The sequence below is a fragment of the Lepus europaeus genome, chromosome 4, assembly GCF_033115175.1.
Source record: "Lepus europaeus isolate LE1 chromosome 4, mLepTim1.pri, whole genome shotgun sequence".
Taxonomy (NCBI): Eukaryota; Metazoa; Chordata; class Mammalia; order Lagomorpha; family Leporidae; genus Lepus; species Lepus europaeus.
In genome coordinates this window covers 12,328,143-12,347,231 of record NC_084830.1, presented here as the reverse complement: position 1 = coordinate 12,347,231, position 19,089 = coordinate 12,328,143, and the positions used below count along the sequence as shown (strand labels likewise).

Here is a 19,089-nt window from a genome sequence, read left to right as displayed (position 1 = left end):
CCCAGCTGACCACCAGAGTCCCCTGGAAAGGCCTCACCAGGAGATTCTACTTCCATGTCTGGGGGCAGCCAACAGCGACCTTGTTTGGAAATATTTGCAGATGTAAGCAAGATGAGGTCACACTGGAATAGAGCAGACCCTTAATCCAGTGTGGCCTGTGTCCCTGTCTGAGAGGAAACACCTGAGAGAACATCATGTGACTACAGAGGCAAGGACCAGGGTGACAGGGCCATGGCCAAGGAATGCCAGTAAACAGCAGAAGCCAGGAAGACGCAGGAGGGACCCTCCCCCACCTTCAGGGGTCAGCCATGACCCTGCTGACAGCCTGACCTGAGAGCATGACTCAGCACAATCCCGTGGCACCAAACCCCCAGCTCTGCTGACACAACACTGCGGCTTCTCGTAGCTTCTCCATCCAGGAGGGGGCTACATGGCGCTCACCTCAGAATTCCCACAGCTGGCGCAGTCCCTGGAAGACAGAAGCTCTCCAAGTGTTTGGAGAGTAAAATAAAGGCTCAACTCCTTCAGAGAAGGAATCACATCTTTTACCCCAATGAAGAGACTTGAACAATGAGGTGCTGGGCAGACTTGTAGAAGGAACTTAGTCTTTTAAAACAAATGACCAATAAGCTCAAGCAATGAGTCCTTTAGCACGGAGCTTGGCACTCAGCAACTGCTTCCTACTTCCGAAGGCAAGAAGGGACAACGAGAGACAGAAGCAGGATGATGAGTTCCCCAACTCTGGGTTTAGGCGAAGCCTCCCTTCCCTGGTGTATCTACTGGAGAATGGCCAATGCTGTGAAAGCAGCAGCTGAATTTTAAACAGCCTCAGTCACACTGAAAGGGCCTTCACAAGGGAACCAGAATACTGTTTTCCTAAAATACATTTATTTTTTTTTTCACTCAGAAATCACAAGGCTTCCTAACCCTCCAACAACATTAGCCATGCAGAGCAGAGGGGTCAGCCTTATGCATGCAGCTCCAGGGACACGTTTCCTGTCCACGTGCAGCATGCATTCCTGACCCCTGCCCAGCAGCCAAACAGGGACATCAGCTGGGCTCAGGAAATTCAATTTGGGCTGACGGCCGGCGGCATGATAATGACAGGGCGACTGCTCTGACATTTGGAAAGGCAAAGCGGGAGGCGGGCAGTCACAGGGCTTCCCATGCACTTGGCTTAGGAGCGTCTGCACTTTAGGTCAGTTGGTTTCCACAGCTGGAGAAAAACCCTGAAAATGCAGCCAACTGATTCCCACTGCTGGCTGGGAGGTTACTCGATTCAGCTCCCACTGGCCATGTCCCTGCCTTCCTGGGGGTATCTGGGGTGAAGAAAGGGAAAGGATCATGCTCCTTTTAGGCTCCTGGACCTGAGCTTTCCTGGAGATGACAACTGCATTGCTGTGGGTTGTGGTTTTATTCATTCCTTCAGTCACTCATTCATCCATGTGTTTTAAATAAAAGGCCCCTCCCTCCATGTTTTGATCACACAGAAAGTCTCTGGCACCTGCAGTTCCCCTTCTCTTCTGTTGAACTCACAAGCCATTGCACCTGCCCGCTGCACACCAGGTGGGTTCACAACTGCCACAGTTACAAACACGAAACACTGACACCCTTCTTAGCGTGGGTTAGCAGGGGACAGAGCCACCTGCTTTATATTTCTTATGTGGCCCTCATGGGGTAGGCAAAGCTGGTGTGGGAACTTCTTCGCCTATCAAAGGATCAGTTGAGATGGACAGTGTTACTGCAGAACATGTGGACCTGGGTGGCAGGGTCTGCTTTGTCCTCTGGCCCCAGGACATCCCACACTGAACCTGGTGGCAGTCCATTTGCATGGACTCTAGACCCAAAGCTCCATGAGGGCAGGCCACATCTACTGCACACACCATTGTGTCCCAAGCATCCTAGCCAGTTCCTGGCACCTACGTAGTAAGCAACTGACCAGCTGTTAGATGAATGGATGAAAGAGTCAATCAGTAAGCAGAGAGGAAAGGTGCTGGCCTCACATTACAGTGAGGAGTGCAGTTCCAGAATCGGACAGGTATAGGTTGCACTCACGCTCTTCAGCTTACCAGCTATACAACATGTTTAGATGAAGTGTAAGATGAATCCATAAAACTGTCTTTGTCATAAGTGTACCATTGAAGGAATTTTCATATCCCATGAAATCAGCACCCAGCTCAGGAAACATCAATAGAACCTCAGAAGCCTGCCTCATCCTCTCCTCACCATTGCCAACTCCCTATCCATCCTAGGCTCCTCTTTGAATATTATCTTCACATTGGGGAAAACACCACACTATGCATGAACAGAGATTTAGTAGTAATAACAGTGGGGCAGCAGCAGGAGAAGTAACAAAAGTAGTATTAATAGTAGAAACAGGGGCCGGCATTGTGGCGTAGCAGGCAAAGCCGCCACCTGCAGTGCTGGCATCCCAAATGGGCGCCAGTACAAGTCCTGGCTGCTTCACTTCTGATCCAGCTCTCTGCTGTGGCCTGGGAAAGCAGTGGAAGATGGCCCAAGTGTGTAGGGCCTTGCACCCACATGGGAGACCTGGAATAAGCTCCTGGCTCCTGGCTTTGGATCAGCACAGCTTTAGCTATTGTGGCCACCTGGGGAGTGAACCAGCGGATAGAAGACCTTTCTCTGTGTATCTGCCTCTCTGTAACTCTGCTTTCAAATAAATAAATAAAATCTTTTTAAAAAAATAGTAGAAACAGCAGAAATTACTAAGAGAAACAACAGTACTAGCAGAAGCAATGGTGGTGGTATTTGTTGAAGCGGCATTAGTGGTAACAAAAGTAGTAATAGTGGTAATGTTAATAATAACAGAAGTAGAAGCAGTAATAAAATAGTGGTGGTGGTGGTAACAACCATCACTTGGGTAGCACTTACCAGACACTGTTCCTGAGTGCTTTACCTAAACTCATCTACCTATGTACACAGGTGTATAAAACAGGATTTTGCAAACGAAGAAAATGAGGCAGAGAGGTTAAGCAGCTTATCAAAGTTCACCGAAGTATGGAACTGTGGATCCAGGACAGGACCAGAAGCTGACTGGCCACACAGTCTGTCCTCTGGGGAGCACTCTTTCGCCCAGCACAGCACCACAAAGATCTCTCCGCTGCTATCTGCTCTTTTCTTCTGTAACAACTCTTGATTTAGTAAACACATAGTTTGGAAGAATAAAGATTACATTTCTGCCTTCTTAGCAGCTAAGTACAGCCACAGGATTTCGTTTTGGTCAACAGAATGTAAGCAGAAACAGCAGGTGCAACTTCCAGGAAACATACTTAAAGGGAGGGGGCTGTCTTTCTTCTTCTCATTCCTTCTTCCTGCAGGTAGATGCTGTGGCTGGAGCAGAAACAGCAAGAATGGGACCATAAGGTGATCTTGAGAATGCAGGCCCACGTGGCCGAGAAACAAGAGACAAAAAGCCTGGGCCTCTTCCAGATGGCTACAACAGCTCAGCACCCCTTATATTTGAACTTTTAGATACAAGAGAAATATATTTACTGTATTTTTAAAGCCAATGTTTGTGAGATTTTATGTCATTCACAGTAAAATCTAATTCTGGTAATGCATTGAATCCTTGCAATCATAATTAATGCAACCTAAAAAGACACTTACAAAACTCACGCCACTTTGTGTCAAACTCTTGACTTTAAAAACAAAGTAAAGCATGACTTTGAGCAACCCTGTAATAGAAACATTATGAAAATAAGCACAGAAATCCTCATTTACCCTGAAGGCTGTAACAGTTCCCATTCTGGGTCACCGCATGAGCCTCCGATATTGGACTCCCTGCCTCCAGCCTCTAACCCCTCCCACCCATTGCGGATAGTTTGCTTGCCCAATCATCCTTCACAGCTACTTCCAACCTAAAATAACTGCAATGCTCTAGGGACCTGCTTTATGCAAGTCACTTTACTGTCTACCTTTTCCCCTAATCTGCATCAAAAAACCTGAAACATGAATATTCATCATCCCCTTTTCATATATTAGAAAACAAAAGAAACAAGGGGGGGCCAGTGACTTGCCTGATACCACAAAGCAAGTCGGTGCCAGGGCCAGAAATCACTCTTCCAGCACCTACACTCTTTCTTTTTTTAATTATTATTATTATTATTTTTTTTGACAGGCAGAGTGGACAGTGAGATAGAGAGAGAGAAAGGTCTTCCTTTTGCCATTGGTTCACCCTCCAATGGCCGCTGCGGCTGGCGCGCTGCAGACAGCGCACCGCGCTGATCCGAAGGTAGGAGCCAGGTGCTTCTCCTGGTCTCCCATGCGGGTGCAGGGCCCAAGCACTTGGGCCATCCTCCACCTCACTCCCGGGCCACAGCAGAGAGCTGGCCTGGAAGAGGGGCAACCAGGACAGAATCTGGCGCCCCGACTGGGACTAGAACCCGGTGTGCCGGCGCCGCAGATGAAGGATTGGCCTATTGAGCTGCGGCGCCGGCCCCACACTCTCAATACCACACCAATTGGGCTTCTTAGAAACACAAGCCACAGCACTGAACCTTATGTCAGGTCACCTTGACAGCTTTAAGATTGTTGGGCTCTGGAGGTTTTGCTCTGCCTAGTTTTGCATGGCTCTTCCTTGTCCAGTCTAATTTTTAACATCCTCAAACACAAGCCTCCAGCCACTGAGGTCAGGTGCCTTAGATGGCCCATCATATGCCCCTATTCCAGCCCTCAGTAATCCCACCTGCAAAATGGGGGAAAGCACACTTCTACCAAAAAGCAACATGGTACAGCAAATAAAGGGGTCTCAGAGTCAGGAAAAACTGACTTCAAATCCAGCCAGGCAAGGTCATTCTCTGTAAAATGAAAGTGGTAGGAGGGCTGGGTGCATTGAATGAAATGCTTCTAAAGTGCCTAATACTCTTGGACTTCCACTGCACCTGTCATTGGTGCTGTCGTTGGTGCTATTCCTGGCTCATCTCCTCCCCCCCCACCACCACCACCTTTGCCTCTGAATAAAGGCGACAGCGCATGTGATAGAAAACACTTGGGAAAATCTGCAGCTCTACAAACACCAGCGAGCTCACATCCACTAATATTCATGCTGAGGGTGTCTCGGTCAGACTGTACTGCTTGCATTCCTGCAAACGCTGCCTTTCAATCCCCACAAAGAATCTCTGTGTAGGTCCCAGTCTGGGTTTTCTGGACAGGATGGGCTAGAGACCACTCACCGATTCCATAGTGAATCTCTCGACGAAAAACTGGAGAGCCTGGAGGCTGAAGATCTCATGTCTCAGCCGTCACATCAGAAATGACCTGGATGGGAGAAAAGGTAACAAGGGTCATCCAGAGAGACGGGCAGGAGGTGCGAGCCACACGTGATCTCACTCGTGGGCCTGCGCCTTCGTTAGCAGCATTCTCACACCACAGCGTGGCTGTCCAGGAATGGGAAGAGGAGCAACCAGGAGGCCCACACGCCAGCTCCCCACCTTGGGGCTGCCATCGCCATCGCGGTATCTGTGCAAGGAAGTGCTCAGGAATCCTTCCTGCATCTATTTCGAGCTCTACGTTGGAGAGCAATTTACAAGTCATTAACTTCTCCAGACCTAGGCTTCCACACATGAAATTCAAGCGTGCTGATGGGTGCGACTGACAGACAGACACCCGAAGCCGCATGCTCCCGGGAAGGCAGACGTGCTCCCCTGACAAGGGAGACGAGCCCCAGGAAGGAGGCAGACAGAGACGAATGCACCTATTTCAGGACAGCCCCCTCTGAACCTGAGAGGAGTTTAATTAATTCATGCATACCAAGGCTTAATTAATTGCCGAGTGCACAGAGCACAGGAAGTCTGGGAGGTGAGGTGTTACATAAGGGAAGAGCTTCAATATTTGCTGGATGGTGTGGAAAGAGAGGTTAGGGTATACAAACTAGATGAGCCCAGAAGCCTGCCTGGTCCTTCCCCAGGGATCCTGAGTGCAGAGCAGCATCCCTATCTGGGCCAAACACCTAGACGCATTCTTGACCCCATCATCTTCCTCACCCCCATATCCAGTCCATCCCCAAGTCATGTCTACCTTACTCCCCAGAGATCTCCCATCCCATCTCTCTCTGTATCCCCACTGACCCAGCCCAGCACAACACCTCTGTCAATCTAACCTGGGCCACGGCAGCTGATCCTAACTAATGTCCACCATCATCATCTCTCTTCTGAAATCTGTTCTCCCATGCTGCCCATCTGTCTGTCTGTCTCTCCCTCCTCTCTTTCTCTCTCTACCCTGACCCTGCTACCTCTCCCTACCTTTCATTACAGAGAATTCTGTGTAGACACAAAGACAAAGACATGAACCCCATGGACCCATCACTAGCCCCATTCACCATCAACCCATAACCAAGCCTACCCAACCCATACCTGCATCCTTCCCCTCCCAGTGTTGTGATTGGAAGAAAATTCCAGACATCTTACCATTTCAGTCACAGATATTACAGCATGTGTCCCTTAGATAAGGTCTTTTACTGAAATATCTGCAAATATTAAAATACAAAAATATAATAAAAAGATACAGCTTCACCTGACCAGGCTGCAAGTAATTTCTCCATATATAAATAGTCTCATAAAGGTCAGAAATGGGTTCTGAAGCATTGGTTTAGAAACCCAGACCCTGGGGCTGGCGCTGTGGCACAGTAGATTAATCCTCCGCCTGCGGTGCCGGCATCCCATATGGGCTCCGGTTCTAGTCCCAGCTGCTTCTCTTCCCATCCAGCTCTCTGCTATGGCCTAGGAAAGCAGTAGAAGACGGCCCAAGTCCTTGGGCCTCTGCACCCATGAGGGAGACCAGGAAGAAGCTCCTGGCTCCTGATCGGCACAGCTCTGGCTGTTGTGGCCATTTGGGGAGTGAAACAGCAAATGGAAGACCATTCTCTCTGTCTCTCCCTCTCACTGTCTGTAACTCTACCTCTCAAATAAATAAATAAAATATTAAAAAAAAAAAAAGAAAAGAAACCCAGACCTAAACAAGACTCATGCTTTTTACTGGTTCAAGGTAAACTTGGTGGTGTCCTCTCCCCTCTCTCCACCATCAGCTTAGCATCCTCCTGTGGCTCTCAGTGCACCGGGAGAGGAAGTTACACCACTTCACGTGGTCTGACTCTTGCCAACCTCCCAGCCACTGCTGAGGCCACGAGTCATTTTTAGATCCTGGAGCATGCTGCAGTTCTTCCACCACCACGAGGCCTTGGCCCACACTGTTCCCTCTTTGCCTTGTCAACTCCTGTATTTCTTTAAATGTTAGATCCGCAGGGAAACTTTCTGCTCCCCCAGACTGGACCATTGCCCTTATCTCAATTTTTAATTATACGAATGCTCCTCAACTTACCAGGGAACCACATCCCCAAAAACCCAATTGAAATAAGTTGAAAATATCATTGTCAAACACTCACTTAAATACACCTGACCGAGTGAAAATCACAGCTTAGCCTTTCCTACCTTAAAGACGTTCAGAACACTTATGTTAGCCTAAAATCCAAATCACTTAGCATGCCCACCTGTTTTAGGCAAAAGTGTCTAACACAGAGCCCATTTTACAATAAACGCATTGACTATCTCATGTAATTTATTGAATATTGAAAGTGAAAAACAGAATGGCTGTATGGGTACACTTTCATACCATTATAATTCAAAAAATCGTTAAGTTGAATCATAAGTCAGGGAATGCCTATAAATTCATTAACATGAACACTGATTGCTATCTGTTGATCTAACTGGATTATATGCTATGTAAGTACAAGGATTAAGCTTGTATTTGCTCATTGGTATATACAATATAAAATGCCCTGAATTAACATATTAATAAATATTTGATGAATAACTGATCAAACCACTTTCTTCAAATACAGATGCCAATAGCAAGTGACTGAATCTTTCTGAGCCTGGGATCATGAATTTAAATTAGATGGAGAACTGACAAATTTATCCTAAAACTCCTATGAAAATTCAGTGCACTAAGCATAGCCAAAGAGATCTCGAAAAATAAGAACAATGTTTGGAAGATTCATATTTCCTGACCTCAAAACCTGCCACAAAGCTAGTGTCATCAAGACAGGGTGGTGTTGGCAACAGGGTAAACACATGCTCTCCCTGACAATCACAGGTCATGCTCTTTCTAGAACATCATGGACCCCACTTTACTAAGCACACCTACAAAACGTAAGGGCCTGTTACTTACAGAAACAGCCAACACCTCTCCCAGCCCAGTCCTTGATTCGTGTTTCCTTTGCTTTCCTTGCTTTACCACATGGGTCAGCTGAGACTGTGCAGATCACTCCTCCCAGTTCTTCACTTTCAACATGAATTTGAACTACACATCTCTTCCCTGTCACGTGACTTTGTAATACTTGCCAAATCAATACATGGTATTGATTTCCCTGCCTCACTGGATTCTGACTTGCTTTAGTCAATGGGATGTGGGTGGAAATGACCGGGTGCTGGTCCTGAGACCATCTCTCTTGCACTCCTGGGATGTGCCGGAGAGGACTTGCCTCCCTAGCTCCTATCAGTTGCTTTCGTTCAGGCCGAATCCCAGAAAGAAGACACATGCAGCAGATCTGAACCCAACCATCAGTCCAGCATGAGCCAGCCATGTCAGTCCAGCGTGAGCCAGCCATGTCCAACCCAGATCAGCAAACCACAACCACCCACAGGTCCCTAAGCATGAGGACAAGCATCTGCTGTCAAGCAAAACACTGTGACACTGAGGTTTTAGTTACTCAGCAAAAGCAGATTAGTACACAAGGGCATACTGATTTATGAACACCAAAGACTATCAACACAAGCTAGAAGAAAACCAAAGCCACGCACACAGGTAGCACACACGAATGATGGTCTCAGCACAGCCTCTCCTGCAGGATAGCCACCAACCTGGTGCCCAGTTTGACACTCACAATAATTCTGCAAGGAAGATTTGGGGCCAGTTTCAGAGATGAAAAAGGCAGAGGTCAACAATATGAAATAATGAGTCCAAGACAGTGAGCGGCAGAACTGCCATCCTGACCCCGGTTGTCTGACTCAAAAACCTGAGGCCAAGCATCAAAAGGTCTCACAGACGTGGTGGTCACATGAGTCCATGGTCCAGCACCCCCCCTCCACCTGTGCCCCCTTCCTTTCCTGGGTCTTCGTGGGAGGCTGCTGGAGACCAGGGGGAAAGGTCACCGAGCTGTAATCCCAGCCATGCGCACAAGCAGAGCCTCACCCCCAGGGGTGAGCTTCTTTGTCTCTCCAGTCCCTTGTTGGTGAGATGAGGTCGCCAGTCCTAGCCTGACCTCTATCACTAGAGATGGAGGATGAGACAGCTGTGTAAGGTGTGACAGCAAAGTCACTGCACACCTGGCTGCCTCAAATCCGAACCATCTGAATTAGGTCTGCGTCTTCGTGCATACCATCTCTCCCACAAGGATATGGGCTAAACACTTAGGTCAACACCACTGATGCTTTGAGACTGATTTTCCCCTCTCCACCCCTTTCATTTGAAAGGCAACCAGTTAGAGAGACAGACAGAGGGAGAGCTTCCATTCACAAAGCTAGGCTAGGCTGAAGCCAGGAGCCTAGAAACCAATCTAGGTGTCCCACATGGACAGCAGGGATCCAAGTACATAAGCCATCATTGCTGTCTCCCTGAGCGCACATTAGGAGGAAGCTGGAATTGTTAGCGAAGGCAGGATTCAAACCCAGGCAGTCTACTATGAGATGCAGGCATCTTAACAGCTGCACCAAAGACCTACCACTGGTTTTCTTTCAAAAAGAGATATTTCTTTCCAGTTATGAAAGTAACACAGGAGCATCAGGAAAAATATTCAGGCATAAAACTAAAATCATTTATTATTTCCGCAGCTGAAGGTAAATACTGTTCAAATTTTAAGGCCATTTACTTTCTGGGACAAGTTTTGAAAAGGGTAGAAGAGACAATGCTTTTTTTTTTTTTTTTTTTTTTGACAGGCAGAGTGGACAGTGAGAGAGAGAGAGAGACAGAGAGAAAGGTTTTCCTTTGCCGTTGGTTCACCCCCCAATGGCCGCTGCAGCTGGCGCGCTGCGGCCGGCGCACCGCACTGATCCAAAGCCAGGAGCCAGGTGCTTCTCCTGGTCTCCCATGCGGGTACAGGGCCCAAGCATTTGGGCCATCCTCCACTGCACTCCCAGGCCACAGCAGAGAGCTGGCCTGGAAGAGGAGCAACCGGGACAGAATCCAGCGCCCCGACCGGAACTAGAACCCGGGGTACCGGCGCTGCAGGCAGAGGATTAGCCTATTGAGCCTCGGCGCCGGCCGAGACAATGCATTTTAATTGACATGATTTTCTTAGAACCAGGGAGCTACCAGTAAGTGGGAAAAAAATTCCATTCTGTACTCATTCACTCTAAGAATTCCTCTGTTGCGCTGACCATGTGCCTGGGACTGTTCCTGCCTCCCAAAGTCAGAGCCAAGAATGAAAGAAAATTCTTGATCTCAAGGAACTAACATTCAATGACTCATTATTTTTAAAAATTTACGAAGTATAGAGCACCCACTATTCACTGGGAACTAGACGGTGAAGACGATGACAACGACGATGATGATAATGATAAGGAGAAGCCTTGCTAGATCTTGTACCCCCAACAGCCCCAGAACAAATGTATCTGAGCTAGAAACCCAGATTCTGACTCTCTGGTGAGTTATCCATCTTCACACACTTCAGTTTTCCACCATGAAAACCAGGATAAAGTACCTTCCTCAAACAGTTACTGGGAGGATGAACAAGGGAACATGTTTAAAGCACTAAGCAAAATGCCTGGCTCCCAGTCACTGAACTAGTAGTATGGGCAGTGATAATATTGCCTCACTTAATCCTCTCCCTCATCCCACACCAAGCTGAAACTCAGAGGTTAAGGAGCTTACACAGGTTACCAGGTGGACACATGAGGCTCAATCCCTCCAAGGACCGTCTCAAAGACGGTGGGAAACTGTCTCACCGAGAGGAAAGGGAGTCAGGACGTTCCACCTTCTGTCCTTCACTGACCAAGCACAGCCAACAGCCGGTCTCAGACAGAAATGCGGCAAGCACTCTGGTGAACAGGCACTCGGGGCTCTGAGACACAGGCAGGGAAGCCTCGGCGGCTGTGAGCAAGCGCTCAATAAATATCCATCAAAGGAGCGATCGAGACAAGTGCTCTTCTCCACTGCCTCTCATTTCCCGCTGCCAACAGTGCCGGAAGATTTAAAGCAGCTACCTGTGAGCGCGAAGCAGAACTCATCACCTTCAAGCATCGTGTCTGTTACTACCCACACGCCTTTCGGCTTTTCTGCTGACATTCTGCCTTGTGACTTACAGGATGTCAGTGGGGCCAGCAAGTCCTGATGCCATGCAGGACTGAGAGACACAAATCACTTCTTCACCACTCTCCTCACCGACATGCTGGCTCTGTTTTTTGTTTAAGAATTACTTATTTTTTAAAATTTTATTTATTTATTTGAGAGGTAGAGTTACAGACAGTGAGAGGGAGAGACAGGGAGAAAGGTCTTCCATCCGCTGGTTCACTCCCCAAATGGCCGCAACGGCTGGAGCTGAGCCAATCCGAAGCCAGGAGCCAGGAGCCTTTCCTGGGTCTCCCACGCAGACACAGGGGCCCAAATACTTGGACCATCTTCCACTGCCTTCCCAGGCCATAGCAGAGAGCTGGATCAGAAGAGGAGCAGCCGGGACCAGAACTGGCACCCATATGGGATGCCAGCACCACAGGCAAAGCTCCGGCTACCTACTTATTTACCTGTTACCACAGCTCCGGCACCTATTTATTTATTTTGAAAGTCAGAGTTAGAGAAAGGGAGAGAGCAAGAGAGAAAGAGAATCTTCCACCTGCTGGTTCACTCCCAGATGGCTGCAATGGCCAAGGCTGGGCCAGGCTGAAGCCAGGAGATAGGAGCTTCGGCTAGGTCTCCCATGTGGGTAGCAGGGATCCAGACACTTGGGCCATTTCCCACTGTTTCCAAGCCATACGCAGGAAGTTGGGTCAGAAGTGGAGTAGCTGGGACATGAACTGGTGCCTGAATGCAGGCGGCAGCTTTAACTGCTCTGCCACGACGCCAGCTCTCTCTCTCTATCTGTATCTATTAGGTGCTGGATTTTGCTCAAGAGAAGTGACTTCACAGATGTTGGAATCTGTACCCTTTTATGGAGAATGTTGTGAACTCCAGTCATCTGCAACTAGCCACAGCATGGACCACTGCTAGCTACAGAGTAGACCCTGACATTGCAGCAAACTCTTTTCCTAATCACTGATGCAATTCTTTCCCATTCTGTGGAAGCCACACTTATAAAATCAGGGACCTAAGAAAACCAGTCGAACAGATTTTTATTGCACTTTTCTTTTTCATCTGTTAGAAGCCAATATATCCAGTCCCAGCTGAAATCCCACCTCTTCCTGGAAGTTTTCTCCATCTTCCTCAGCCCAAACGACCCATCCATTTCTGAACTCTGACAGCACGACAGTAAAAACAGCAATATCCTACAAGCTCTGAGATGACTAATTCTACGTGTCAACAGGACTGGGCTAAGGGACACCCAGAGCGATGGTGAGATATGACTTCTGGGTGTGCCTGTGAGGGTGTTTCTGGGAGGCATTAGCATTTGAATCTGTGCACTGAATAAAGTAGACAGCCTTCTCAATGTGAATGGACATCATCCAATCCACAGAAGACCCAGAAAAAAACAAAAAGGCTGGAGCCAGCGTTGTGGTGCAGGGGGTTAAAGCCACCACCTGCAATACCAGCATCCCATATGAGCACCAATTTGAGTCCTAAGTATTCCATTTCCTAATGCACCTTGGAAATCAGCAGAAGATGGCCCAAGGGTTTGGGCCCCCGAACCCACATGGGAGACCCAGATGGAGCTCCTGGCTCCTAGTTTCATCCTGGCCCAGCCCCAGCTGCATGGCCATTTGGGGAGTAAACTAGAAGATGGAAAATACCACCTCCGTGTGTGTGTGTGTGTGTGTGTCTCCCTCTCTCCTTGCTAACTTGCTTTTCAAATATATAAATATTTCTTTCAAAAAGGCAGAGGAACGACTGTTGAGGAACAGTTTTTGTGTGTGTGTGCAAATTATTGAACTCTTTACTTGGTATAGAGTTGGTCTTCTGTGTGTATAAAGTTAATTGAAAATGGATCTTAGTGGAGAATAGGCCTGGGAATGGGAGAGGGAGGAGGAGGAAGAGTGGGAGGGCAGGTACGGTGAGAAGAATCATTATATTCCTAAAGTTGTACTTATGAAATGCATGAAGTTTGTATTCCTTAAATAAAAGGTTTCTTTGGGGAAAAAAAAGGCAGAGGAAGTGAATTGCTTACTGCTGGGATTGGGCTATCCTCCTGCTCTTGGACATAAGACCTCAGTGCTCCTGGTCCTCGGGCCTTAGGACCTGGGGTGAATTTTACTCCACTGGCTTTGCTGGTCTCCAGCTTGAAGACAGCAGAACACAAGATCTCAACCTCCACAATCAATCCCAGTTACCACAGGAATGAGCTAGTTCCTAAAATAGGTTTCCTCTTCATGATACCCAGTTGGTAACGTTTCTCTGGGGAGCCCCTCTGTCGGCAGATGCATTATCTCATTCAATCCTCACAACTGTGCAAGAACTGTGATTGAATGCTACAGGTAAGGAAACTGAGGCTCGCACAAGTTAGGAAACATCTCCCAAGTCACACAGCTGGCTGGAGGTAACACATTCAGGATTCAAACTGGAACAGTTTGATTTCAACACTCAGACCCTGACCTGCTGTGTGGAGAAGACAGGATGTAGCGTCTGAATACATCCCATGCTGTATGTACGTAATGTATCCCATGCTCTGATGGCTGCACGTAGGTACATCAAAACTCTTCTTCTGTGGCCACTCTTGAACCGCAAAGGCTGAGAGCATCTGAGTTGGTCACAGGGATTTTGCACCAATCAATAGGTCCCTCGGGGGGTCAGCACTGTGGCATAGTGGGTAAGGCCACCACCCGCAATGCCAGCATCCCATGTCGGCAATAGTTTGTGTCCTGGCTGTTCTACTTCTGACCTGGCTCCCTGCTAATGGCCTGAGAAAAGCAACGGAAGATGGCCCAAGTGCTTGGGCCCCTGCTACCTACATGGGAAACCTGGAAGAAGCTCCTAGCTCCTGGTTTCAGCCTGGCCCAGCCCCGGCAGTTGCAGCCATCTGCAGAGGGAACCAGTGGATAAAAGAGCTCTCTGTCTCTCCCTCTTGCTCTGTAACTCTGACTTTCAAAATAAGTAAATCTTAAAAAAAAAAAAAAAAAAAAAAAGTCCCTCAGTTCCCAGATCCACTAGGCAAGCAACAAGTCTTGCCTCTTGCCCTGCCCTGAGTTAGGTATCTGTGACCTCTGGCCAGGTAACCTTGGACCTCAGTGTTTTCTCTTAATCCGTCTTCTCTGCCCATCATGCAAGTGTGTGGGAGACTCCTCTCCCCTGGATCCTACTGAGTAAGGCAGAGGATAAAAGCAAGGCCCTGCAGTAGCCCATCCCAAACAGAAAGCCAAGAATGGCTGGGTGCTCCCCCTAAGGATGAAGCCTCACCGGGGCCCCGTCCCCCTGCCTTCCTCACTGGCTAGATGACAATAAAGATGGTTTGGGTCTCTCCTCTGCAGAGAAGTCATTGGGAAGAAGCCATGATGCAACAGCCCAGACCACTATCTTCTGATTATCAATTCATGACAACTATGACTATCCAAATTACATCCACCTCCCTGAGTGAGCCAGGCACTGAGCCAGGCAGTGAGAAGGCTCAGCCAAGTAAGCCCAGGTCACTGCCCACTGGGAGCTCAGGGCATAGCGGGGACCAGAGACAGCCACAGAAACAAAGACAGGATGAACACAATGTCATAGGATCTGCCTCACCGTTATTAAGTGCCTGCTACATGCCCTTTTCCATTGGCAAGTTTCCCATGAGAATCATTTGGAGAGAAATGCATCCATTAATTAATTAATTTATTGGAAAAAAAAAACACTGATTAAGCTAAATGTCAAAGACATAACGGTCTCTGCTTAAGGAATCAGACCTTAATCAAATGAACTCTCAGAGACAAGAACAAGGCAAAGTGCTCATGCCATAGAAACCTCAAACTACAGGTGATTAGTAAATTCTCAGCATTCAAGAAAGTGGACGCTGACAAGGTCTTGGAAACTCACGAAGAGAGCAATCAAGCAGCCCTGAGAGGCTTGAGCCAGGTGGCGGGCTTCGCTCCCCCAGGGACCAGGCACTGCTCAGTCTGTGCCACAAGAGTAGCCCTTGGAGGAACGGCAAGCGTGCAAGGTAAAATCTGTGAATGCCCAGGGTTGGTTGTGCTGTCCGCAGTTTCAACAGCAAGATCAAGGTCCTTTCAAACAAGCACATGTTCCCACTGGGGACAGAGCCATTTGTGCAGCTGCTCCTCTGAGCTCAGGAATCCCAACCCTGGCTCTGCCACTTCATAGCTGTGTGATCTTCAGCAACCAAAGTTCCCTCCTGGGAGCCTGTGTCTTCTGCACGGTGGGTGGGGCTGGCAGCAGACTAGGACAGTATCTGTGCACACTGCATGATGCTCACGCATCACTAAAGACTGGGTGTACCCTGCAGTAACAAAGACCCGCCAGGGCTGGTGCTTCGGCACAGCAAGCTAAGCCGTGGCCTGCAGCGCCAGCATCCTCTATGGGCACTTGTTCAAGTCCCAGCTGCTCCACTTCCCATCCAGCTCCCTGCTAATGCACCCGTGAAAGCACCTGAGGCTGGCCCAAATGCGTTGGTGCTTGGGTTCCTACACCTACATGGGAGACCAGATGAAGCTCCTGGCTCCTGGCTTCAGCTTGACCCAGCCCTGGCTATTGCAGCCATTTGGGGAGTGAACCAGTGGATGGAAGATCTCTCTCTCTCTCTCTCTCTCTCTCTAACTCTTTCAAATAAATAAATCTTTAAAAAGAAGAAGAAGACCTGCCCCTCTGTGCCCACAAGTCTGCTGTTGGCAAACCAAGAGCAGGCTGGTAGTGCCAGGGCACCAAGGCTCCAAGGTGCAGCCCACAGAAAAGGGTAGATGAGGAAATTGGGGAACAATACTCCTGGCCCTTCAGCAGTGATAACAGAGAGGCCCCCAAATGAATGAAACCCCAGATGCATCTCAACCTCACTGCCTGCCTCCTCTGCCTCGCGTCCTCCCTCCTCCACCTGTGTCCCCTCCATCACCTCCCAAATAAACTACTCACGCACAAATACTGTCGCAGCATTGGGTTCTGGGGGAACAGGAATGACAGGACGGTTAACAAAAGGTTGCTGGGAGGAGAAAAGGGGTTATAGAAAGGATGAGAAGAGACAGGACAGTGCAGAGGCAAGAACAACGGTCACCACTGTGACATCCGCAAGTTAGAAAGAACACGTGCAGCCCAGGGTGCTGACCTGCAGCTTCTCAGCAAGGCCAGCACCCTGGATGTGCTCCCTGGGGTGGGCGGGTCCTCCTGTTGGTGTCTCCTGACCACTGCCCCAGTGACTGCCAATGAGGACACAACGGAGGCCTGGAAGTCACCTTCCAGGAGCACTGTCCTGGCCTTTACTGTGTCCCAGGAGAAGGGAAGCAGAATGGACAGGGGCGTGCTCCCCCTGCAGGGAGTCCCCACTGTTGAGTGCTCCCCCTGGGCACCACACAGCCATGGATGAGTCTCGGCCACGTTGCCATGTTCAGTCATGCTGAATCAGCAGCTGGCCCAGGGTAGCGAGAAGCACAGCTATTACTGCCATTGCATGACCGAGGTGATGACAGCTCTAACTGATTCACAATGTGAAGACAAACAAGGCCAGAACACACTACACAGCTGGGCTGCCCATCAGACACCACTTCTCTAATCCTCACAGCAACAGCAACGCAAGGAGACAGGCTCTGCTAGTGCTCCATTTTACAGAGAAGGAAACTGAGGCTAATACATGTGGAACCTACATCTGTCTGATGACAAAGACTTTTCTTTCCTGTAAATCGCACCAGCTTTTCAGAGCAGAAGCAGTCTCAGGAGGGAGGTCTCTGCCACGTGTACCCAAACCCCCAGTGTTGGAACTCAAAAAAGAACTTGAACAAGCTCAGAAGAGCAGCCTCACTCAAGCTCATCCCTAACTCCCAGGAGTGCGTCCAATCGGCACCAACCATCCAGCAACCCAAGCTGACAACATTAGTAATCACCTTGCTTCCTCCCTCTGACAGCCACATTTTCAGTCTAGCATTTCTGAAACAGAACGTCTTCTATCAGTGAAACTGGATGCGGCACAGCTTGTTTTCTCTCCCAGCGCTGTTATGATATCAATAATGCATCTGATCATCAAAGGCATCTCAGAAGCAAAAGCAAGCACATGAGCACCCAAGAAATGTTCACAGCTCAGTAGCTAAAGCCCAGAGCAGCCTTTAGAACGCCATCAATCAGAGAAGCGAGGGCCTAAATCACCTCCTTCCGATCTCCCAAAGAATCCATCAAAGCACACTTACCCCTGCACGAGGTCTCTCCCTCCCCACCCCCCACCCATTTATCTGCAGCTCAGAAATCCCAGGCGTGGGGCCCCTGCACACGAGTACTTCCATAAGTAAGCAATGTCAATTCCTCCTTTGTAAGTCCACGGATGACAACATCTAAAGAGAGTCTACTATACTATAAAACTAACAAATATGAATTTGACTATACGCCAATTCATTTGTTCCTTCATTCATTCCTATAAGAGAACAACAAATGCCTCTACTGGGTGCCAATCCAAGTTGGGCAGTGTCTTGTACTCAAAGGCTGACCAGTTGCCAGTACCTGCAAAAACAGAAGTTGCTGCAAAGCAGAGAAATAAGGCAGGGGCCGGTGCTGTGGCATAGTGGGAAAAGCCACTGCCTGCAGTGCCGGCATCCCATATGGGTGCTGGTTAAAGTCCTGGCTGCTCCACTTCCGATCCAGCTCTCTGCTGTGGTCTGGGAAAGCAGTAGAAGATGGCCCAAGTCCTTGGGCCCCTGCACACATGTGGGAGACCCGGGGGAAGCCCCTGGCTCTGGCCATTGCGGCCAGTTGGGGAGTGAACCAGCGGATGAAAGACCTCTCTCTCTCTCTCTGCCTCGACTTCTCTCTTTGTAACTCTGACTTTCAAATAAATAGATAAATCTTTAAAAGAAAGAGAGAAATAATGCAGAGAATGGGATAAAGCAGTGCCTGGTTTTGAGGATGAAAGGGAGGATCTCAGACAGAAAAGGCAGAGGGAAGTCTAAGTGGGTATTAACAGTAAGTTCAAAGTCACGGCCTGAGAAGACTCTCTAGTCGACAATCCTCTGCTGACCCCTCTTCCACATGTGAGCACAGCAACGATACCTCTCGAACTGAAAGGTGAGAAACCTGTGTTGCTTCATGCCATGGTCTGTGCTTCCATGTAAAACCTGGTGTCCAGTTTGGTGCAACGGTTAAGGCACTGCTTTAGGACACCAGCAGCCCATGTCATCTGGGTCCCTGGGGTTGAGAGCTGGCTCCACTTCCTGATTGCAGTTTCTTACTAATGCACCTGGGAAGCAGCAGATTACAGCCCAAGTGGTTGGGTCTCTGCCTCCCACGTGGGAGACCTACACTGAGTTCCCAGCTCCTGGCTTTGGCCTAGCCTACTCCTGGCTATTGTGGGCATTAGGGGGACTGAACCAGCAAGTGGGAGATCATTCTCTCTCTGTCTACCTTTCAAATAAAATAAACACATAATTTTAAAAGAAAAATTTAAATAAATACCTGCAGATAGAAGACAGTCTCAGAATTAGATTAAAAAACAAACAAGGGGAACATCAGGGAAACGTCTACTTGTGGGGCTGGTGTTGTGGTGCAGCAGGGTAAGCAGCTGCTTAGGATGCCAGCATGCATTTCAGAACACCATCTGCATCCTGGCTGCTCCGCTTCTGATCCAGTTTCCTGCTAACGTGCCTGGGAAGGCAGCAGGAGATGGTCCAAGTACGTGGGTCCCTGCCAACAACATGAGAGACCCAGATGGAATTCCTGGCTCCGGGCTTCACCAAGGCAATCTGGGGAGTGAACCGGGGATGGAGGATCTCTTTGTCTCTATCTCTCTGTGTCATCTGCCTCTCAAATAAATAA

The 19,089-nt window shown here is 48.7% G+C and overlaps 1 protein-coding gene across 3 annotated transcripts in view; it reads right to left on the bottom strand.

The window, feature by feature from the left end:
• ASAP1 (ArfGAP with SH3 domain, ankyrin repeat and PH domain 1) overlaps positions 1 to 19,089 on the bottom strand; it is a 381,790-nt gene that overhangs the window by 331,432 nt on the left and 31,269 nt on the right. For 2 of the 3 annotated variants that reach the window (XM_062187980.1, XM_062187981.1), the window contains exon 2: positions 5,193 to 5,277. In XM_062187980.1, the coding sequence (XP_062043964.1) occupies positions 5,193 to 5,251 (59 nt within the window). In that variant the 5' untranslated portion in view covers positions 5,252 to 5,277. Of the gene's footprint in view, positions 1 to 5,192; positions 5,278 to 19,089 lie in introns of those variants that run through there. The other variant, XM_062187982.1, reaches the window with a different exon arrangement.